Source organism: Hippopotamus amphibius, chromosome 8 (genome assembly GCF_030028045.1).
Source record: "Hippopotamus amphibius kiboko isolate mHipAmp2 chromosome 8, mHipAmp2.hap2, whole genome shotgun sequence".
Taxonomy (NCBI): domain Eukaryota; kingdom Metazoa; phylum Chordata; class Mammalia; order Artiodactyla; family Hippopotamidae; genus Hippopotamus; species Hippopotamus amphibius.
Window position 1 is genome coordinate 19,990,440 of NC_080193.1, and position 23,396 is coordinate 20,013,835.

General features: G+C 39.3%; 1 protein-coding gene and 1 non-coding gene across 3 annotated transcripts; both read right to left on the reverse strand.

The window, feature by feature from the left end:
- Nucleotides 1–1,636: 1,636 nt before the first annotated feature.
- On the reverse strand, nucleotides 1,637–22,470 carry ZCCHC8 (zinc finger CCHC-type containing 8). 2 transcript variants are annotated; one of them, XM_057746159.1, is made up of 14 exons: nucleotides 22,249–22,470; nucleotides 20,958–20,998; nucleotides 18,556–18,630; nucleotides 16,951–17,056; nucleotides 15,730–15,804; nucleotides 13,387–13,490; nucleotides 13,205–13,270; nucleotides 12,565–12,625; nucleotides 11,946–12,088; nucleotides 11,511–11,653; nucleotides 8,158–8,279; nucleotides 6,733–6,819; nucleotides 6,349–6,466; nucleotides 1,637–3,029 (listed from the first exon to the last, which is right to left on the reverse strand). In XM_057746159.1, the coding sequence occupies exons 1-14, from the start codon at nucleotides 22,447–22,449 to the stop codon at nucleotides 2,248–2,250; spliced, it is 2,124 nt and encodes a 707-aa protein (XP_057602142.1). In that variant the 5' UTR covers nucleotides 22,450–22,470; the 3' UTR covers nucleotides 1,637–2,247. The 2 variants fall into 2 exon arrangements, with proteins under 2 accessions (XP_057602142.1, XP_057602143.1); XM_057746160.1 differs by lacking the exons at nucleotides 13,205–13,270; nucleotides 13,387–13,490; nucleotides 18,556–18,630; nucleotides 20,958–20,998; nucleotides 22,249–22,470 and having other exon boundaries at nucleotides 16,951–17,013.
- LOC130859729 (small nucleolar RNA SNORA9) lies at nucleotides 17,961–18,092 on the reverse strand. Its single transcript, XR_009055285.1, has one exon. It is a non-coding gene; the product is annotated as a small nucleolar RNA SNORA9 (small nucleolar RNA).
- Nucleotides 22,471–23,396: the final 926 nt, after the last annotated feature.

The window sequence follows — 23,396 nt, forward strand, 5'->3', positions numbered from 1 at the left end:
GGATTCATTCTACCTACGGAAATCTGTAGTCCTACCTATCTTTTACTAAGGATTAGCTCAAAGGTTTTTGTTCCAGGAATTTTCAATACCCTCCAAACGAATATTGAAACCCCTGGCCCTGTGATTTTAAAGCCAGTCCTTCCTAGGTGCCTCTCCCACCACCCCAAAATAGCCCAGGTACCTTGCCCACGTCACATGGCCACGTGATGACTCTCCTAAGAGGAAAGCATTCATTTTCCCCTGCTAGTAGCCAAGCTCCTCTTAAAAGAGATTCTATCATTTTCTTCTTTTAATGCCCCGAAGCACATAGAACAACTCAACCCGTGTGCCCTCAATAAGTAACTGAATAAATTGAGAAATAGGAGTCAATTTTTTTTTTGAGAAACCAGTGATTTAGAGACCTTAGGCAGCACAATGGTTAAGAGCATGGATGCGGGGGTCCGAGTGATGTGGATTTAGGTTCACCAGGGTACCCACCCGCTGTGTGTCTTAGGCATTTCCTCTAGAAATGAAGTTACCAATTCCTACTTGATATGGCGATCGTGACAGCGGGGTAATAATGCACAAGAACCTCAACACGGTTGTCTGTGGGACATGCTAGAGAGACGACTGTTACACATCTCTGGTGTCACAGGACACTGTGCACAAAGCAATGCTTACGGGGCACTGAACCAACTACTTCTGTGATTTAGGGAATGGTCAAGTCTTTAGTCGAACTGGCCTCTCAACAACCACTTTTTTTTTTTTGCCATGGCATGTGGCATGTGGGATCTTAGTTCCCCGACCAGGGGTGGAACCCACTGGACTGCCAGAGAAGCCCCGACAACCACTTCTTGAATGCTGACAAGTCCCTTTGACCTCTCTATGCTGCTGAAGTTTCCTTAGGTTATGTACATAATGTGATAAGACATTTACCCAACAGAAATGTTGAGTAAGATAATGTACGTAAAAGAACTATGTAAACTACTGTAAAAGATTGGTTTTATTATGGACTTCAACTCAGAGAAAAAGCCGAAAGTATTAAACATTTTATTCAATTTCTAGCATGTTCTGTGAGGGCCATGAAAATAAATTTCCCCCTATCATATAATTTTCCTTCCCTTTATTGTTTACAGAACAGTAAATTTGGTTACTGAAGGTCCCCCAATGAAAACTGAATCTGGAATGGTTATATTTTGCTCCCTCTGCTGGCCTGTGAGGAGAACAACACTACCTAAGAGTAATCATTCAAGATCATCTAAACGTTTATTTTCATGGACTTGACTATAAAGATGTAATGGCATTCCACATAAAGACAAAAAACATAGTTTCAGCTCTATCTTACATATCTGACAATAAAACACAATTTGTTTATGTCTACTTTTTGTTTTTAACAATTATCATAGGATTCAAATCTAGAAAATTATTTTCATACAATGTTAGCTGCCCTCCATTTATTTTTTTCAAAATAATTACTTTAAAAGGTCCTGCTGTTTCTATATTTAAGGCTGAAGTCCACTGAAAATACCCAAACTTGTCATTTCTTTATTTCCTTTGCCACCACTAATTTTTGCAACCACATAATTTACTTCCAAACTTACAAGGTTGTAATTTAACTGTGAATCCTTTTTTTTTGTATTCAAAGTCTTAGATTATGTATATGAAAACTAATTTATTAAACCTTTGTACACAAAGATGAACATACCTGTATAGCAAGCTTATATGAAGAATGAAGTTACAAAAAAGTAAAAGTGTTATTAAAATTGATGTATGTAAATCATTTACAAAAATACCCCAAATGGGATAAAGTTGCTCATCCCTGATTTTTCTCATTTGGTTGTCAGAGTTGAAATATGAATTTTAAATGGTTAGAATTTTTTTAAAAAAAGTGATATATTAAACTTACATATGGGATAATTAGCAAAATGTAGAAAGGGAAAACAATGTACAAAAGACAGAAAAACCATCACTCTTGACGGAAACTCACAATCCAAAAATAGTATAAACCTTAACAAACTATCTCTAAACCAGATCCTACCTATATGTCCCCCCAAAGATTTTATCAGTGAGAACAAAATATAGTAAACCAGCAAGTTCAGTCTTTCTGTTCTTTAAAACAGGCCTGACTTTAGATCACAATGAAGCCTTGGATAGATTTCTTTTAATATGGGAGGGGCAGATAGGAAAACAATTTTACCTGTCCACTTAGTACTAATTACCGGAACTCACAGGTTATAATTAAATAGCTCTTGGTGCTGTATCAAGCAGTTATTCGGAAGCCTTCTTGTTTTTTTGCTGGTTTCGGGGGGAGTTCTTTAACAAGTTTCTTATCCTGAGGTACATTCCAGTAGATTCTGCCATGTTCTCGAATTCAAATGGCGTTATTCCGGTTGCAAACTTGCTCATGTCAGGGACAGGACTATGCATCCTAGCGGCTGTGGCAGGGCTGGTGTCCACGTGAAGGACCTTCTGGCTGCTGCCTCCATTCCTGACCTCACAGTTTGACTCGACCCTGCCATTGTCGAGGGCACCGTGAGCGTCTACCTGGTCGGACTCTTCCTTTTCTTTCTGGCCAAGCAAGGCAGCCTCAGAATCTGGACTCGAGGACGGTTCAACTTCCGATTTCTTTGTACAGGTGTCTGATACCTCAGCCTCCTCTGGCATCTGCTTTTCAGATGTTTTTCCCTCCGGGACAGGGAGGTCAGGCTCATTGGGACAAGGTGAAGAGGCAACCGAATTTCCGGTTAAAGGCGTGTCAACAGGAATGTCAGAATCACTGTTGATGCTCTCGGCCTGCTCAAGGGCCGCCCAGATCCGCCTCTGCTGTTCTTCAAGTTCCTCCAGAGTCAGTGCATCCTCGTCCATAGTCACGGACGCCGTTCTGGTCTGGGGTGAGTCACTGGGAGTGAGCGGCGGGGTGCCCTTGGGGAGCGGAGGTGTGAAGATGGGTGGAGGGGTGCCCCGGGGGAGCGGGGGTGGAGTGCCAGGGGGCAGCGGGGGCTGAAACTGAAAAGCTTCGCTGCCTGGGGAGCCGTGAGGGACGTCTGCATCTGAAATGAGGCCGTTGGGATACTTTGAGTTGTTATGTAGCATTTGATTTTACTAACACGTACTATTTGAACTCGGGTGAACGCAGAGGTTCACTGGCCAAAATAACCGGCTCAAGAGGGGAAAACTGGATCCTCAGATACCATGACCATCACTTATTGGCCTCAATCCACCTGAAAAGAACATCTGCAGGGGGAGAGATCAGGAGCTCTGGTGCCAGGAACTTTACCCAAGGGAAAACTTTAACACAGTAGGAAATTGGGCTGGAATTAGATTGCCTAGCCTGCTGAGTGGGTGGAGGCGGAAGGAGATGAAGCCAAGGAGGCAGGCAGGAAACTTCCTGCCTTACTTCCCAATTCTGTTCCCTCAGTCTAGGCTTCTTGCCTGAACTGTGGGTTTCTGCAGCCAAGTGGTCACTGGGCATTGCTAGCTGTATCTCCCACAGACACAACAGATCCGACCTGGCCAAAACAGAGGATCTTTTCCTAAAATCCAGACTCTTCCCCTATTTGCTAAAAGCTCACTACCAGCACCACCAGTGGCATCTGGCTGAAGTCTCCAAAACTGAAACCTGCTCGTCATTGGAGAGTCCTACCCTTTCCTTCTGCCCACACCAGTCCTTGGCTCGCTGGGGTGCACCCTCTCCTGCAGCCTGTCATAGCTGCTGCGTTAATTTGGGCCCACTACCCTTTGTCAGGAATATCCGAGTGCTTCCTGCCTCTGGACTCATCTTCCTTATTATACTCATCCTTTAAACTATCAGTCTTAGTAAAACACAAATCTGGTCCTGTTAACCTTTCCATCTCATGAGAAACCCTTTAGTGCCTTCCCATCACCTACAAGAAGTCCGATCTCCTCTGTGCCTCATGAGACTCTCAAAACCAAGAATTTGCCTATTTCCACCATGTCATTTCTTATTGCCCAGTTTAAACAACTCCAGCTGCCACACTGTTGTCACACCAATGTGCCGTGATGCTTCATGCTTCTGTATTTGCATTTCTGTCTCAAATGCCCTAATCGTGTTCATCACCTGGTAAATCTCTGAATTCATCCCTCAAGATGCAGCTCAAAGTCATTCTGGGGAAGAGGCTGTGACTTTATCCAGCGTTGCTGCTCAGTCTTTCCTCGGTGCCACCGGTACAGCTAGTAACCAGCTCTGTGACACTAACCTCTGTATTTATCACTACAGGCCACCACATTTATATTAAAGTGATGTTTAAACATCTGCAATCGTAGGTGACAGGGAGCCATAACCAAGGGTGACAGTTCTGTCTTATTAATCTTCCTGTCCTCAGGGTCTAGCAGGAGTCTGAAACATAACTATGTGTTAAAAAACTTTGGCAAATTCAATTGAATAACAGGAATCTTAAAGGCTACGCAAAACCAGTCTGAACCTTATTGTACAGGCAATAAGATCTGTGAGGAGAGTAATAAACTATTACTTAGAATTTAAGAAGTTAACTGAATCAGAAGAGCAAAGAATGCCTCAGCAACCCCCCTAACAAGAAACAGAAGAAGCTCCCAGCCCAGGGCTGAAAATGACTGCACGAGGTATGTGGACCTAGTGATGGGATGCCACCACCACAAATTCCCAAACCTTGAGAGACGGCAACTACACCCCAAATGGTTCTAAATACCAAGCCCAGGTGGCTTTTCCTCAGAGGCAATATAAGTGCCTGAGACCAAAATTCTCTTCTTATGGGGAAATTTTTTCCAACCTAATTTAAGTTCCCAGGCGGTGGAGTCAGATGACTGGCACTGACTAATATCCTTGAGAGACAGAAACCAAGATTTTTGCCCTTACTCAGAAATCTTGGCTGTGGCCTTTGATAACACTGAGAAATGCTGGGCTCTGGGAATGTAATTCTGTCTGGGACAACTGCTTTTGGGTTTTGAGGAATTGCTTGCTTTCAAAATTTCATAGGCATATGGCAAAGGAAAAATTCTGTTTCCTATGAACTCTTTGGCCTTTTTAAAAGTAAGACTAGATATTGAAGTAAGGCTGTAAGTGCTAAATGTCCAGGCTGTGAACTTTACTCAGGCATCAAGAACTCCTGTGGCATGAACAAGTATAATAAATAATTTGGGAAAATGGTTTGGAGGCTTTAATTTTGGACTTTGAAGTCACTGGTGCAAAATAATTTGGTTTTGGACTTTAAGGTGATTTAATCTGCAATCTTCAAATCCTCCCTGGGTGGGGCTTCCCTGGAGGTCCAGTGGTTAGGACTCTGTGCTTCCACTGCAGGGAGCACAGGTTCAACCCCTGGTCGGGGAACTAAGATCCCGCATGCCGTGTGGCATGGCCAACAAATAAAATAAATTCTCCCTGGGAATCTGAAAATGGGTACTTGGGCGCGGTGGGGGTGGGGGGGGGTGGCATTCAAATTTGAGGCAATTTATATTGCTGGCATCTTACTACTCGAGCATCTGTATGCATTTCCCCCTAATGTTGCCATCTCACCTCACTTCAGGACACCTGACATGCTACATAGGACCAGAGCACCCGGGCATGATTTGTGATGGGAAACAGAACAAGGAGTGAGTTTTCATCTTGGGTTCAGAGTGCCCTTGGGGTTTATCCAATTGACACAAAATTCTGATCCATTCCAGAGCCTTCTGGGGGCAAAATCTAAACTACTCATTAGTAGTCCCAAGGAGAAACCCAAAGCAGTGGTGGTTGGTAGTGGGGGAAGTGGCGACTCAAAAAGGTGGGGGCGTGACTGTCCTGATAACTACTGATCTGCTGAAAAGGACCGTCACAACCCCGCTTGACCTTAAGTTCCATGGTAAACCCAAAGGGTTCAGAGAACAAAAGACTAGGGGAGTACCAGAGGGAAAGGCCTTTGTTCCCTTCTGGGTTTCTGGGAGGACGGACTTTCTTCATGGTCTCTCTTTCCCTGGGGGGGAGAAGGGACTCAGTGGATTTATACACTTGGGAAGAGTAACTGACAATGCTTGACTCAGCTCTGCCCTTCTTCCTCTCGAGAGCAAGCTGCCAAAGGGGAGTGTGTTCCACTGCTTGTCTCAAAGCACTGCCCATCCACCAGAGGGGCTGGTCCAGGTCCAGGGCCGCTGGGACTGGGTGGCTAGGTCTGTCTAACTCAGGAATCCAGTCGGCTGGCCCATCCAGCTCTCATACCAAGCTGTGAGTCTTCCAACTCAGCTTTGATCAGTAATAGTGGAGATGTTCTGATAGCCAAGGATAAAAGAAAAGATTTACTCTTTAGTGCTCATAAAGAGCTTCCTCTTTCTTATGGAACTCAGGACCATACAAATTCGTCCTACTTTCTAGTGAAATCAAAACCACAGGATGAAACCTACCGGAGTCAAGCTCCATGTCGGCGGGCGAGGCGGCCAAGCTGCTTTCCTTCTTCTGCTTCTTGGGACTACTAGGACTGGACTGAGAGGAAGCCCTCTTGCTGCTGGACCTCATGCTCGGCTAACGGAGAACCAAACCAAACACAAGTTAGGTGGGAACACAGAATTAAACTCCATCCCTTCACTTAAACATGATGTAGAAATGCAGTCTGGAGCTAAGTCCGGGTAACTGGTGAATGCAGTTACCTTTTGCCTTTGGATTCATCAGAAAACACAGAGTGCTTTATATCCACAGAGAGAAAAGGCAATAAGATGCCTAATGAATTACAAAATTCCTCAGATAGAGGCGATACATTTTTATAAACCATGCCTTGAAAATCTATTTACCGCTTGGAAGTTAGAAGTTAGGTAATTGGCAAACACGTCCTTCTGCTGACATGCCTGCATTGGTATGGAACCAAACATCCTCCATTCCTAATGATGAAAAGAGAAGGGAAAAATAAGTATGTATTCGGAAACCGTCATGCTTTGAAGAGTCTGCTCACAGGAGGTAAGGTGGAGGTCTCAAATTACATTTCTGCTCCACATGTGACTTTTCCTTTTGGGGGAAATTAAAATAATGGTGCCCTGAAGGGAAAAAAAAATCCCAACTCTGCCTGCAGAATGATCAGGATGGAATACTGAAATACTGCTTGACAAAATCGCTTGGCCCAAAAAGGTTCTGCTTCCTACAAGAAGTTCCAGGCAGTGACGAACGACCCAGGTTCTCATCCGGCCTGGCTGGCTCCTGCCCCCTCCTGAGGTGCCAGTGCCGCTCACAGGACTGCTCATCACTCCCTTCTCCTAACTGGTCACTCGTGCTGAGTTTTCTATCCTCCTTTCTTTCCCTTTCCAAACTGAGCAATAACCTGTAAGGTTCAACATTACTTGTTTCTCTCTCATCTTCAGTAACACACTCAACAGTGGTTCTCAATAGGAATCACTTTAGGCTCTTGTGAAACCTACAGATTCCAGCGACTAAGTCCTGGAATCTATGGGGGGCGGGCGCGGGGGCTGGTGCTCAAGAATGTGCATTTCTAATGCACACCTCAAGGGGATTCTGATGTAGGCTGGTACTTGGACCCACTTCCAGAGGCAATGATGCTTTGTGCATGCAATTTCGCCCTTAATTAATTACACACGTCTTCGTATCTGTTCACTAGATTCTAAGTTCAGACCTCTGGCTGCTTCTCAACTGACCAGTCCCTAAGAACACCTAGAATGCATTTTTATTAAAATACCACCACCACCATCATTACTACTATAGTTAGTTGTTGAATCCTGAAACATAAGATAAAAGTTGGAAAAGATTAAGTGTAGCAAACCTTTCTTGTACAGGAGAGATTTTACTTTGCGGGGGAAAAGAGGGAAGAGTAGGAAAAAGTTATAGTACACTTAGATTTATTAAAGGCAGAAATTTACTTTCCAAGTAATTCTGTAAAACTTATAATACTGCTCCAAACCATCCTACATTCTTAAAAAATAATCTTTTAATTTTAGAATAGTTTTAGATTTATACAATCTAAACATTCTATTTTAGCCCCTTTTCTTAGGGCATAAAATCAGAAAAAAAATGCGGGTTTTTTTTTTTCTTTTTGAAGAATTCAAGATTTCACTTAACATTCTAATCAATATAAAGGAAATTAAAAAGTTAAACACAAAAGGAACACATTTACTTCTTTATGGAACGGTAATTGCCACATAGGCTAACATTTTGAACAATCTACATAAATAACGCCACATCCCAGAAGAATAAAAAACCAATACACTTACATCTGGAATTCCTCTGGGAGTAGATATATTAAAACCTGGATAGTTTACCAATTTCGAGAGATCATAAGTGACACTTTTATTTTGTTGTACTTCTCCAGTTTCTGTTTCTCCATCAGCACCATCTATTACAGACCATCAAAAAGGTTAATATTGCTAGATGCCCATATAAATCCCTCTCCAGACCAAAAGTAGAGCTGGAACGTGCTTAGATTCATGACCACAGAATTATTCTGAGAATGGCTTTAATTATAATTTGCCTGAACTATTAGATTAGAATTTTTAAACAACATGGACATATTATTTTGATAAAAATAAATATTTAAAATCTTAGAAACTTGACTTCTTCCATGAGTTGCTTAAAAAGTCTATTTTGCACTGATCTTATGATTTGTCTAATGCTCTAATCCAATTCTTTTATTTAATAAACATTTATGTAACGGTTACTGTGTATAAGATAGTATTTTCTCTTCAGATAGTACTTTAGACAGTCTACAAGTATTCATTCACTTAATCTTCATAACAACCCTAAGAGGTACATACTATTAAATGCACTTTACAGACGAGAGCAGTCTTTGAAGGATACTCAGGAACCACTTCGTTATTTTGAAAAGTACTAAATAAATCGAACATTTATTTTGCTAGTCCCATGTCTATATACCTAAGGTAACCAAATAAGTTGATGAGAAGTTTCTCTTTATATAAGTTTTCAGGATAGTAAGCCAAGAAGTAATGGAAGAATGAGAGTATAACCAGCGTGCCACCTAGCGTAAGATACAGGCAATGACCACTAATGACTCATTCCACCACAATTCACAGGAAAAACAGGGAGAGAGAAACATGCTAAAATAGCATGCTAAAATCTCGAAAACTGCAAAGGACAAAATACAGTTTTGTTAAAAACAAGAAAGGGAACTTATAGATTAAAAGAAATTTAAGAGACTCTCAATCATCTGCAATCTTTTGTCCAAAGAATCCCTACTCAAACAAAGAGAGAGAGAGAGAGAGAGAGAGAGAGAGAGAGAGAGATTTCCTAGGTGGCGCAGTGGTCAAGAATCCGCCTGCCAATGCAGGGGACACGGGTTCGATCGCTGCTCCAGGAAGATCCCTCATGCCTCGGAGCAACTAAGCCTGTGTGCCACAGCTACTGAAGCCCACGCTCCTAGAGTCCATGCTTTGCCACAAGAGAAGCCACCGCAATGAGGAGCCCACGCACCACCCAAAATGAAGAGCAGCCCCCGCTCATCACAATTATAGAAAGCCTGTGTGTAGCATCAAAGACCCAGTGCAGGACTTCCTAGGTGGCACAGTGGTTAAGAATCTGCCCCAGGAAGATCCCACATGCCGTGGAGTTACTAAGCCCATGCGCCACAACTACTGAGCCCATGTGCCGCTACAGAAAGGCCGTGTGCAGCAATGAAGACCCAATGCAGCCAATAAACAAACAAATTTATAACAAATATATATATTAAAAAAAGACCCAATGCAGACAATAAGTAAATAAATAAATAAATTTACAAAAAATATATATATTAAAAAAAAGACCCAATGCAGACAATAAATACATAAATAAATAAATTTATAAAAAAGAGAGAGAACAACAGAAATTCAAGTACCTACAGAAAGTGGCATGAGCAATGATAATTTAAATGTCAGCATGACTTGGGAATATAGTAAAAGGCTGTGCTAAATATTCTTTGGTACTACTTGAGATGGGGGGGCTTGATAAATTAATTTTAATTTTCAGTTAATTATTTATCTATTTTGGCTGTGCCATGCGGCATGTGGGATCTTAGTTCCCTGACCAGGGATTGAACCCGTGCCCCCTGCAGTGGAAGCATGGAGTCTTAACCACTGGACCACCAGGGAAGTCCCTAAAGCTTTTATCTTTATTTTTAATTACCTAAGTAATATCCAGAAACACTTTCATTTTTTAAAAAAATTTAGAGCATTAGAGATAATACTAAAATCTTAGGCCCAATCCTGTTTTCATTCTCAGGGATAACCACTGTTGCTGTACATCACTTAAGAATTCTAAAAATTTTATATAAAAGTTTATTTACTATCTACCAGATGCCAGGCACTGTGCTACATGATAAATAAATATATACAAACTGTGATAGGGCATGAAGAAAAACGGGGTGCAGTGATAAAGACTGGCAGAACAGGTGGCTGAATGTGGGAGAGACATGTTTACCTAAGGTGGTCAGGAATGCCTCTATGAGTTTAAACCCTAAAATCTAGACAGTTCTTTTCAAAAATATCTTTTACAAACATAACTCCTCATAGAAAATATAGAGCATTGTTTCATCCATGTGGGTTTTTGGCTTTTGTTTTTTTAAATTTAAGATCAATGGTATCAAGAGGGGTTGGATCAAGGCAGTCAAAAGGTATAAACTTCCAGTTATGAGATAAGTACGAGGGATGTAATGTACAACATGATAAATATAATTAACACTGCTCTATGTTACATATGAAAGTGAAGACAGTAAATCCTAAGAGTTCTTAGCACAAGAAAAAAATTTTTTTCTATTTCTTTCATTTTGTGTATATGAGATGATGCATGTTCACTAAACTTATTGTGGTAGTCACTGCATGACGTATGTAATTCAAATCATTATGCCATACACCTTAAATTTATACAGTGCTGTATGTCAATTATATCCCAGTAAAACTGGAAGAAAAAATTATTTTCCCATTATAGAAAAAAAAAAAAATCAACGGTATCATAACATGTAAGGCATTCAGAAACTTGCTTTTTAAACTCGGTATTGCATAGGGGTTTTGTCATGTTCACTCCATGGATTTGCTCCATTTTTTAAATACTGCAGGGGTTCTACCCCTGGATTTAACCATGGTTTACTCAGCCATTCTCCTTCACGGCCTTAATGTTTTCAATTTTTCACTATAATATTCAATGCTAAAGAGTATCTTTATATGTATTTATACATTTCCTTGTGCACATGTGAATATTTTTCTAGAGGAGATAGCTAAGAGAAGTTCTAGATTATAAGAGGGTTTATTTATTCTAACTTTTATAGGTCTCCTGGCAGAGATGGATATATTTTTGTTACCATTACTGAGAAAGGCAAGAGCTGACAAGGTCTAGCTGGAGAGCTAATACCTTGCTAGGCAGTCACTGAGCAAGTGCAGATAACCACCTGATAACTCTCAATGAAGTTTTAGTTCCTTCCTTGTAAAGCAAACACCATCATATTTTTTTAGTTAACTCAGCACACACTGCATAAGCCAGCCATTCCCATCCTATTTCATTGTGATTCTTTACTTTAAAAAAAAAAAAAAGAGAGAGAGAGAGAGAACACTTAAGCTGACTTATCTAACTGAACATACTATACCTTTTCCATCATAGAGCGCAAGCCCTGAGTTCTCTAGTTCGGCCTCTTTGAGCCAGCCTGGTGGGTATCCTAGCTGGCGCATTCGGTATATAAAAGGCGGAAGACTCTTGTCTGTCACCCCCAGTGCATCCTGAAGTTCCTCACTGAGTAAAAATAAAAGAGGAAGAGAAAAACACTGTATTCTTGTTTGGATGAAAATATATACTGTTCTGATATTCTAAAACACTTCTATGTCTTATATGACACAGCCTGTGACACATTACATATCAAACACCTAGTTAAAATTCCAATAAATGTTTTTGGATGAACTGACATACATTATGTAGAGCCTTGCTAGAAAACACTTATATCCTGATTATTACCCTGAGAATACACAGAACGTTCCAAACAGTGGGGAAACAGAAACAACATTCTATGGTAAAATGACAGAGGTACCTAATAACTCCCGGCTTGAATCTTCCAAATCTTTCTTCTACTTCTTCTGCGTGGTATCGCTGCTGAAAATTCTGACTGCTCGTCTCACTACAGGCATCCATATACTCTTTTCTCTTCTCACTTATTCGAGCAGAGTTCCGTGGCTAAATCATAATGTGTTTGGAAAGAGTGGTATCAAGCAGTTTAGAAATATTTCAGATATTAAATAAAGTACTTTTTCTAGGTCAGGCACACAGATTATTTCAGTTTTAATGCATAAGGAACAGGTATACAAAAGAGTGGATACTTTAGAAAAGTAAGCAAGGAAGAGAAGCAGTCTTTTCACTGCTTATTACCTTGGTACTATGGTAACGTAAAATAGAGTTTTTAAAATGAGTTGTCTAAAGATGAATTCTCATAATGTTTCATTCATCTCAAATACAGAGTGACTGTAATAAATTATTTTTTAAAAGATCTAACGTCTTTGAAACTTAAGTATAAATTTGGAAAGATTTCAAAATCAAGGACTACAGGAAAGTAAGACAGGAAGTTTCTTCATATCACACAAGGCCACAGATGTATTGAAAACATGAGAAAGCTCAGATTCAAAGATTTTTTTTTTTATATGAGAAAAATTTACCATTGGGCAATCTTTCATTTGATGCTCTTCAGAACCACAATTGAAACAGTGAGGCTTTGGCCTATTTGGTCAAAAAACAAAGATTTTCATAATGTAAATAGAAATATAAGAGCAAATCAACAAAATTCTATATGACAGCAACGTGTATCAGAGAGACAAGAAAGCACGTAAATCACCAATTACTAACATATGCAAAAATGAGTACACTTTCACCTCCTGTGCTTAGTGATTTAAACAAACAGTACTTTTGACCAAGCCTTTTAACCAAGAACCCTTGTGTTCCTGACTGATCTGTTACCTCTGAGTTTTATCAGTGGCTAATAACAGAAGAACCGAGGCAAACAGATTATTGCATTTTCCTTTAAGTAACTTGGAAAGGGGTAGATGGTTATAAGACGGCAATAAAACTGACAGCAGTAATTACACCTTTCCACCCACCCAGGCACATCAGGCGTGAACCAATGAATTCCAATATGATCAACTTAAACATTTAATATATGTCTATATATTGAAATTCTAGTTGAATCTGTTTATTTATAGTAAGCTAGCAATAAAGAATATTAACTTTTCAAGCTAAAAGAGTTCATGGTTTTGGTTAAAAAAGAATAAGAAGAAAACAAAAGCAACTCCCCACACAAACCTTTTTGCCTTTACTTGTATTTCTTGCCCTTCTAGAGAAACAATGTGGCTGAAGACTTGCTGGTACCTTTAGTGAGTTTTATTAAGGAATAGTTATCATAGTCTGCAAAATTTGGTGTTTTTTTTTTAAAGGTGAGCTTAATGGCAAGATGCATAAAGATCTTCATTCACTATGTAGGATACTTGGGTATTTCCCATCCTTCCGTAAGCTGAGGGTTTTCATTTAGTAGCGGTTGCCCCAATTTATCAAGGCAAAAATTAGTAAAATACAGGACACTTCCTACAACCTGCAGAAAACAAGTCAAAAAATATTGCTATTTAAGCAGAAAAAAAAAAAAGACATTAAATATTGTAAGACTCTGATTAATTGTTTTAACAATTTATTTCTGGATGAAATTATTAAAAATAATAATCAACTCCCTAGTTAAAGGAGCCACATTCTGATGTGTAAGTAAATTGTCCATCACTGAAGTCCCCAATGTCACCTAGATCACTGAGTTCTTCCTGCAGGACCACCATTATCAGCTGCACTCTCTCCAGACTTAAAAAACAAAAACCTGTCAACAACTCTTATACTCCCTCCAATTCCCCATTTCTTTGCTTTCTTTTTCAGCAAGATCCTCAGAAAGTTGTCTATATATTCACTGTTTCCATTTCCTTTCCCCCCAATCACTCTTTTCCTTTCCTTCCAATTTTTGGGAACAATTGCCTACAGAAAAGTTGAAAAAAAAAAAAAAAAAGGTACACGGAACACCCAGGTACCTTCCATCTACATTCAGCAATCGTTAACTGAGATTTTTGTGTGTACATCTCACTCCACACACACACACACTTTTTACTGAGCCATTTTTAAAAAGTATCATCTTAGACTAAGCCATTATTTTCTCCAGCTTGAGATTAATACAGTAACTTCCTACCCAGGTTCCAGCTTCCACACATAACCAGCTACAGACTCTAGTCATGACACTGCACTCTTAAATACTTCAGTATGAGCCTTCTAAGAATAAGAACATTCTACAAATCGCAACACCACTGTCATGCTTAAGAAAATTAATAACACCTTAATATGATCTATATCCAATCTACTTTCAGTTTTCCACAATTTTAAAGACATGGGGGCGCTGGGATGATGAAGAGCCCACAGATTTTAATGAATAGGTTTACAAGATAAGTACACATCTCTGCAAATGTGATAAAGGCTGATATTTGCAAAGGTATTGTTTTAGGTCACCCTATAAGTGCCAAGTGGCACTTGAACTAGGACCACTGATTGGATTGAGTACAAGCAGCACATTACACCTCAACTTTTAGAGAGCGGAAATTTCTGTCAGAGGTGTGAAGAATGAAGTGGTATGTCTCATTTTTGGAAAAAGTGAATTCCATGTTACTGGAAAGAGTCAAGAAAAGACCAAGATCCTATCAGGGCACTTTAAAGAAAGATTCCTGAATTTGAACTAGATAACTTCATTTCCCTTCTAAACTCTAAGGTTCTGGGATTTAAAGTGGTACCTGCCTGGAAAGGGGGGATTTTGCATACTTATTAATTTAGTCTAAACTGTGGTATATCAATAGGTCACAATACTCCATGACCATGAAAACTAGTCTTCCTTTAATGGAATCCAGGATTACATCACCTTCTTTAAGAATTTTTAAGTTGCAAAATCACACTACAACACTGCACTGACACTGCTGAATTTTGCACAGGTACTGAAAGGCCTAAATGTAGTTCATCTCTGTTAATCGTCTTCCATTTTTCACCCACTATTTGAGTCTGTCAACATTTAAAATTTCCTATCTGTCACATGTTATGTTAGCTATTTATCCCCTCAGCTTCACCCATCTGTAAGTTCCACAAGCATGTTTTCTATGTCTTCATCCAAATTCTTAAAAATGAACAGAGGGAGTAGAGGGGGATGAATAGGTGGAATAAAGAGAATTTTTAGGGCAGTGAAACTACTCTGTATGATAGTCTCCTGGTAGATGCATATCATTATAAATTTGTGCAAACCCACAGAATGTATAACACCAAGAGTGAACCTTAATGTACACCATGGACTCTGGGTGATAATGACGTGTAGTGTAGGTCCATCAATTGTAACAAATGTACCTTCTGGTGGGGATGCTGACAGTGGGGGAGGTTATGAATGTGTCGGGGCAGGGGATACATGGAAAATCTCTGTACCTTCTACTCAATTTTTCTGTGAACATAAAACTGCTCTAAAAAAAATAAAATCTATTCAAAAAAAAAGAAGAAAAGAAAATGAACAGAGAGGATATTCAGGACAAAACTAAAGTCCTCTAAAGTATATCGATTGTGCCCCCAGGTCACAATGAAATAATTATTAGAAAGCAAACTATAATATTTAGAGGCTGACGCCTACACTGTTGTTTACAACAAATTTAATGAAAGAATGTGCGATTGCTTGATGACATATGACTCTACCACTTTACTATTTAAATGCCACCCAATGGACAGGGAATAGGAAACATATCTGCAGAATTCAAAACTAAAATGTCCAAACTTACACTAAAAGCTTCCTTATTGTTAACGGTACTGGATTCTTCTACTTTATGGTCCTCTTCTAGCGTAACACTGGAAGGCTAACACAAAGAAAAGCACACGTTACAAAAGGTAACCAATTGTTAACAATTTTAAATGTCAAATATTTAAATCTGGACACACTTTATTTTCTAATACATACCATCAAGGTATATAAATTTTTGAATTAATTGTTGTCATAATTAGGGTGAGTTAAGAAGTTAAGCTAGGTAGGAATGTTTATGAAATTTCCCAAGCAGGAAAGTTAAAAAAGATATAAAAGACAGTATCTTCTGAAGCATTAGCATTCACTATGACTTCTGTGTTAATAAATATTAATTATGGAACTTTCAACACTTAAACTAAGGCAGACTGTATCTTGAAATCAGATGATCAAAGATTAAAAAAAATACGTAACGATTACTGGTCAATACTGATACTCTAACCCTTACAGACCTCAAGCCACTACAAAATTCTGAAGCGTTTCTTGAATCAAAAATTAAATAATATTCAGTATGGTTTTTATTGTTAAACATATTTTTGTTCCTTCAATCTTTAAAACTTATATACGATAGGTGAAAACTCAAGGTGATAAAGAAAAAATTTAATTAGAATACTCCGTTCTCCAACCTCTGAGGATAAACAGCTAAAGAGCCTTATTTGAGACTCTACTTACCTTAGTTTTTAATTAAAAAAAAAAAGCCCAGAAATCATAACTCTGATTTTCTTAAGATAAATCCATGCCCTAATATTCATGTAGTGGGATCTCTCAGATTTCTCTGGGCGTGCTACTGATTTTTAAAACAAACAGAAGGGAAGGAAAGGGATGGCATACGAACCCGTTCATTTTAGATAAAAAGAATTCATCTTTTATAAACCCCAGAAACAGAGATACTTTTTTTTTCCTGGCCTAATATTTTCTGCCCCAAACCATGTGTCCAAGTTAGGGAATGGAAAATAAAAAGGCTTCAGTTTTGAGCATAGCCAGGTGTGGCTATGACTCCCTGAGAAAAGCAGCCACGATCCAAAAGAAAGTCCCGCGGCTGCGCTGGTCACACTGTGGAGAAGGAAGCCCGGCTGCAGGATGGGACGTGAACAGACAATCTCAAGAGTCATTTTGGTTTTGATTCAAGAGGATCCCCGGAGCCTCACAATTGGCAGTGAAAAGCATAACCTACTAATCTTAAAGTCTCTTAAGTTTGAAATACCTGGGGCAAAAGATTAAAGGAAGTCTTTTCCACATCATTTTTCTGCTGTTCCTCAAATCTTTTTACTAAATTTGATACAAATTCCTCTATTTCTTGATGATATTGCCTGCGTAAGAGGACAAAATGGTCAGAACCCAGACAGAGTAAAACATTGACTTGACTGAAGTCTTATGCATTTTAAGATGGCATGTGTAAATTTCGTTATTTTGTTTCTCAGAGTTTATCAAATCACTGACTCTTTGTAACACTCAGGAATCTATTCCTTAGGAAAAAAATACACATTGTTGCCAAGTTAATAAAGTGATTATGATAACCTAACACAGTGCCTAGGATGTAACAGTTGGCAAATACTTATGTAAAGACTAAATGGATTTTATTTATAAATTTTACATACTTAACTTTTGAATATATAATACATGTAAATAGTTCAAAATTCAAAAGAAGTAAACGGGTTAGTTACATAACAAAAAGCTCCCCTCCTACCCTGTCTCCCAGCCACCTATTTCTGCAACACAAAGACAAAGCCTTCAGCTTTTCCACATCCTCCTCCCAGAGACTCCCGCTGCACATATAAGGAAACACCTACGTAAACACTACACTGGAGAAAAAAAGACCAAAATGCAATGCAAGAAGGAAGACAGATGTTTTATCTTCTCTAGCTTTCTAGGTCAAAAAGCATGTTCATCAAATATTCTTCAGTGCTCAGTTCAGGAAGGGCCACAAACGCCAACTAACTTCTTCTTTATGGACTCGATCTGTCAGGTCTCTTTAGTTCTGACATTCTAAGATTTCTGCAGGTGCAGTGCTGGAGCCCCACGTGCCCAGCACCGTGCTGCTGCTGTGTTTACCACCGGCTGCCCCACCCCCAGAGCCTCAGGTTCCACTTTTGCTGAGATCAAGCAACCAGTGGGCCTGCCACACACAGGTAACACCCTAAGTATGGTCCCTTCACCTTGCCCCGCACATAAGATAACAATACGATTAAGTGATGCTGGGGGGGGAAGGTAAGTAAGCGTCTGAAATGTCTATGACTATGCTCCGAGGAAGGGACAGGGCACCTCAAACCACTTCAGAACATTCTAGCAAGCACTGCAGGAGTGCACTGTGTCATCCTAGACCCAAGCATGCTAGAAGGCTTGCAAAGGTCTAGTTTTGCTATTAAAAAAAAAAAAAAAAAATCACGTGGGTAAGCTTTGAAGATAGCCAACAGGAAAAACTCAGTTCCCTGATTTTGGTAGAGAAATGGCTAACAGTATTCACGGTGGTAGCGGTAATTTTTTTAGAGACTATGTATTGGGCTCTTACAGGTGCTCGTTTAGCTGCCTAACAGGTAGTTACTATTAGTATCCTGTTTTCCAGTGAAGAAAATGATACGCAGTGTTCATTTTCTTCACTGGAACCTGTCCAGGTTCACATATGTAGAAAGTAGGAGTCCAGATTCAAATTCAGGTTTATACGACTCTAATGTTCTCACTCTTATCATGATTTCATAAATTTTAAGTAAAAGTATAACAGTGGTATAAGTACAAATGAAAACAGCATATTTATAGAAGACTATCATAAATACATTAGCTCATAATATTTAGGAAAGGGAAAATTACTTACTTTGAAATAACATTGTTCATAAATAGAATCTGTAATAAAGGTCCATCTAACTTAGTATTGTTCACCAGTATTCCACTAAAACAGAAGTTAAAACATATTCTTAGAAGACATTAAAGTAAAACTTGCATATGTATATATAAACACTGAACCTTTATAATTCTTAAGTACCAAAGATCACAGAATATTCTACAAATAAGATCAAGAACCACCAAGAACTCCAGTTTTCACCAATTTTACCCGCTTTAACTGTTTTTAAGGGTATCTTTTACAGTACATATTTTAAAAAATATTTCATTAAAAAATTAAAAACTACAGTTAATCTTTCAACCAGAAAGTTTCTCAACCCAATGGCTGTTTGTTTACAAATTGAGGGGAGGGAGGAATTGAATAAATCAGCAGGTAACAAGAATATATTTCTGAAAGAATCTGAGTGAACTTGGCTTGGAAATATATGGGAAATTTAAACACTTTATAAATAGGTAGACTCTTTTTGGAAGGCAGAGCACACTGCACTAAGCATCTCAAATCCAAAATTTTAAAGTAGAGATGTAAAAAGTATACTATTCCTGGATCTGACTTTCAAATACTGCAAAAAATAGAACTAGACTGCAGCCTAGAAATCTGCTATAAATCCCTTTGGTAACCTGGGAGCAGCTGAATCTCTGATTCCTCCACACCTGCCTCAAATCCTTCTACCTGTACAGCATGTGAAAGAAATCAATCTGTAAGTGGAATTGCTCCCATCAAGTAGAGAAATAAAATTCAAATCTGAAGACATCCAGAAATCTGCTTCAATTTGCACGAACTTCAGTTTTTAAAAACACATCATGTTTTTAAAAACCGTATGCAGTGGCATGAGCCTTAACTGGAGTTCAATTTGAGCAATCAGCGATAAAGACATTCAGTGGGGAAATCTGAATACGGTTGGGAATGTTATTAAGGAAATCCTCCCAGTTATTAGGTGCGATCATGGTGTTGTGGTGATACATGAAAGTCTTCAGAAAAAAAAAAAAAAACATGCTGAAGTATTTGGGGGTAAAATACGTATATGGAATTAGGAGAAGGAAATATGGCAAAATATTAATTGTTAAATCTAAATGAGGAAAATAGGGGTATTAATTGTACTATTCTTTCCACTTTCTGTACATTTGCAAATTTTCATCATATAAAGAAAAAACAGAAAAAAAAAAAAAAAAAAACCCCCGACAATGTTTATTGGATAAAAAGAAGAACCACTTCTGATCGTGACAGTTCCAAAAATAAAGGTTAAATCAAGAGATGTGGGGTACAAATTTTATCTAAATAATTTTATTTTTTTCCTTCTTGGTTTTCTGTAGAAAGCTTTGTCAGTCTGACAATGTGGAGGACACTAATTCTAAATACATATATATTCCTTTTTCAGGATACAAACGCTTGCCCCTTAGAAACTGGCAAAGCCTATCATGCTGTAACCATTTGAACTCTGGTGATTATCATCCCCTTATAAATAAATATTTAATGTTCAAATGATCAACTCTATTACAAAGCATGTGCTTGTCTAAATCAAATATCTTTACATATATAAAAGTTATGATTTCTTAGGAATCCTAGTTATATTCAATACATGTATTACCTCACCAAAAATAAGTGTAGACCCATAAAGTGTACCCACACAGAGGAAGGAAGGTAGAGCATAGAGAAGTTATTCTTTAGACATATTCTAAAATATCTCTAAATTCTAAAATTTTAAAGTTTTAGTCACCAATGTAGCCAGTTACTTCAGCTTCTACCAGGGACAAAAAAAAGTGTATGTGAAACTGCATCATGGCAACTCAAATTCTGAATGCCTTAACATACCATTCTATGTAATATTTGTACTTTAACAAATATTTTCGATTTAGTGACTAACATTTATATTAAGAAATATCAGTGTTTAATCTTCTATTGAAACCAGATGCTTGAATGCAAATTTACTCACTGTGCTTTTTTCAAAAGCGACTACTTTCTCTTCTTCTAAAGTGCTGTATCTTGCATTATTTATATTTATGAACATACTTGGTGTAAATAAATATAGATTAATACTGTAATCTTAATTCTAACTTCCCAGAAATCTAAGTTGAATAGGAACAGCTGGGCTGATAACTTGCCTGTTCTGAACATTAAGTCAGAAACTTCTGGATTGTGTTTCACACATATTTTTACCCAATAAATCAGTTTCAAAGTTTAATGCAGTTATGAGGATTCAAACTTTACCCTCACAAATTAAAAATAAAGGATCACTACTCTGCTTTCTTCAGAGTACATTTAACAAATAAAAATGATACAAAAATCCTAAACACCCTTCTTACAAAAAAACTGTGGTTAAATATAATGTCAGGATAAAAAAATAAAAGACATTATGGTGCAAATGCAAGATCTCATACCTTGGTCGAGTCAGAATGTTCAATTTTCTTTTAAGTTCTTGATGTTATTACTTGTTAAGGAGTATAAGCCCTCATTAAATAGAAATACGAAGATCATAAAATTCAACTACTAACCTCACTTTTGGTGTCAATGTTATAAACATATTATAAACGTTAAAAGCCAAATATTTTGAGGATGACACACTTACTAAGACCTCCTGTTCTGTTGCAGGGCTAGGTATCTTGATCTAAGAACTAAAACAGAGTTTTCATCCCTTCCAACATGGTATTTCTAAGGCAGGGTCATGCAGTTCAAGAGACTGACAGACTGAACCAAAAATGTTACTCACACAACGGTGTCCCGTCAGAAGTTAAACAGCCACTTAAGAAAACGTTCTGAGTCAAAAGCATTACGAGTATTCAATAGAGGAAATGCAGCACAACAAACTGTGAAGAACTGAAGAATCCAGGCTAGAATCTATGAATGTTTACCGTGAAAATCCTTTCAACTTTTCTGTATTTTGAAATTTTTCATAATAAAATGTCGCGGAAAAAGGCATTATGAAAAAATGACTTTGAAAGCCTTTTACGCTGGAAAAACTACCTGAACCACAATTACCTGTATGTATAGTACAAACCAAAAAAACACACCAAAACCCGTCTAAGAATGTAAATAAGCATATTAACACATCTTGCTAGAAAAGCTGTAAACCTATGACTAAAGCCAAATGGAAAGTTATTTGGCGCGTTTTCCCTAGAGGTTTGCAATGCACCTTCACCACGAAAGCTATTTCAAAGTGGAACAACTTTAAAATGAATCCCCATTATTCATCAAACAATGAACCATTTCCCTTCGCATGCCTCGACTCCTGCAGACCCCAACTCCACATCCTAGGACCACTAACTTTTGCCCCGCCCTAAAGACACAGCTGCGCCAAGGTCTAAGGATCTCCTAGTACACAACTGTAGACATGACTGCATCAACTTTAGCTTGGCTCCAAAAAAAGGAGATCGGATAACGACTCCAAAGAGGGGAAGAGAAGCGGTGACGAATTTTCAGCTGAGCAGTGGAAACAGTCCGGAATAACGCTGAAAACCGGCCGCAGATGGTGGGGCGGGAGGAGCGAATAAGTTCCAGGACTCGGATCCCAGAAAGGGACAGGTCTCCGCCGAGGCACCAGGGGCAGCTTACGCAACCCGAATCCTGGATTCTCAGCCTGAATTCTGGCCCTCGTGGAATTTCCGCCCGCGCCCTCCGGGGCACGGTCCCCACCACACGCCCCGGTGACAGGGCCCAGCGAGCGGGAAGGATATTCTCGGCGCGGAGCTGCTCGATGGTTTCCTCGCACTGCCGAAGCCGCTCCCGCAGCTCCGCGTCGCCGACCTCATTCTCGTCCTCCTCGTCGCCGTCGTCGTCCTTGAAGCGGGTGTGAACTGGCTTCGGAGTTGACTCCTCCGGGTGGTCAAACGCCTCGAACAGCTCTAGGTCGCCAAAATCCACCTCCGCCGCCATTTTGGGCTGTGGGAAGGATACGAGAGGAGGCGGAGCTGGCCACCCGGCCGGGGGCGAAGGTTGTTGGGCGGCACCGCTCTCTAGGGCTCCGGCCGCGCTAAGCCACCCAGTAGGGTTTCCTCCAAACAGAGGCCGCCGAGGCTGCACAAGGGGCCGGCCGGTCCTGTGAGAATACAACTCCCAGAATGCAACGGCGTCTCTCATACCCACTTCCGAGGTGGCTCGGGAGCATGGCATGCTGGGATATGTGGTTTCTAAGCGACTGTTAACTCATTGTTTGCATTGCATACTGGGATTGGTCCTTTTTTAACGTGAAGAAAGCCCAACCGGATTAGAATGTGTTACAATAAGAGCTGTCCCTGTTATGCATCTAAGGCTGAAAAAAATCAGAGCGCGATGCACGGCTTATCACAGATTCTGGTGTGCGTGCCAAACAGCAATTAGGAACTCCAGTTTTGCCACAGACTACCTTTGTGATCTTGGAGAATCTACTTCAGTTTATTGGACTTGTTTCACTTTTTCATGAAAAACTAGCTTCATCTTAAATTATTTTAGGTTTGTCTGTTGCAGCTTTTGGTGGTTTCTCTCCTTCAATCACTCATTCATTCAATAACATTTATTTACCGACTTCAATGTGCCAGGCACTATTCTAGGAGCTGAGGGTGCAAGAGTCAGCAAAATAGAGAAGTTCCTGCTTTCATAGAGGGTACAGTCTAGCAAAAGAAACAAAAAATAAACATACATGTTCCTGCTGTTGGGTCAAAGTGGATGTTGATGTATTCATCATATTAATAAACATGTGACATAAAAACGGGCAGTTATGGATGTGTAACAAATTTGACATTTCTGTGGGAGTCAGTGAAATGAGGAATTGAGGTTTGAACTGACTTATGAAGTGACAGAAGGGCAAAGTTGGTGGTAAGTGTAGGGGATGGAATTAAGAGAGT

Excerpts from the sequence above, each read along its gene's own strand:
- ZCCHC8 (XM_057746159.1), bottom strand. The coding sequence starts at position 22,449 with ATGGCGGCGGAGGTGGATTTTGGCGACCTAGAGCTGTTCGAGGCGTTT. Across the intron at positions 15,805-16,950 it reads CCTTTAATCTTTTGCCCCAG|CCTTCCAGTGTTACGCTAGA; the intron begins GTATTTCAAACT and ends TCTTTGTGTTAG. Across the intron at positions 8,280-11,510 it reads TGCGCTCTATGATGGAAAAG|ATGGTGCTGATGGAGAAACA; the intron begins GTATAGTATGTT and ends GGTCTGTAATAG.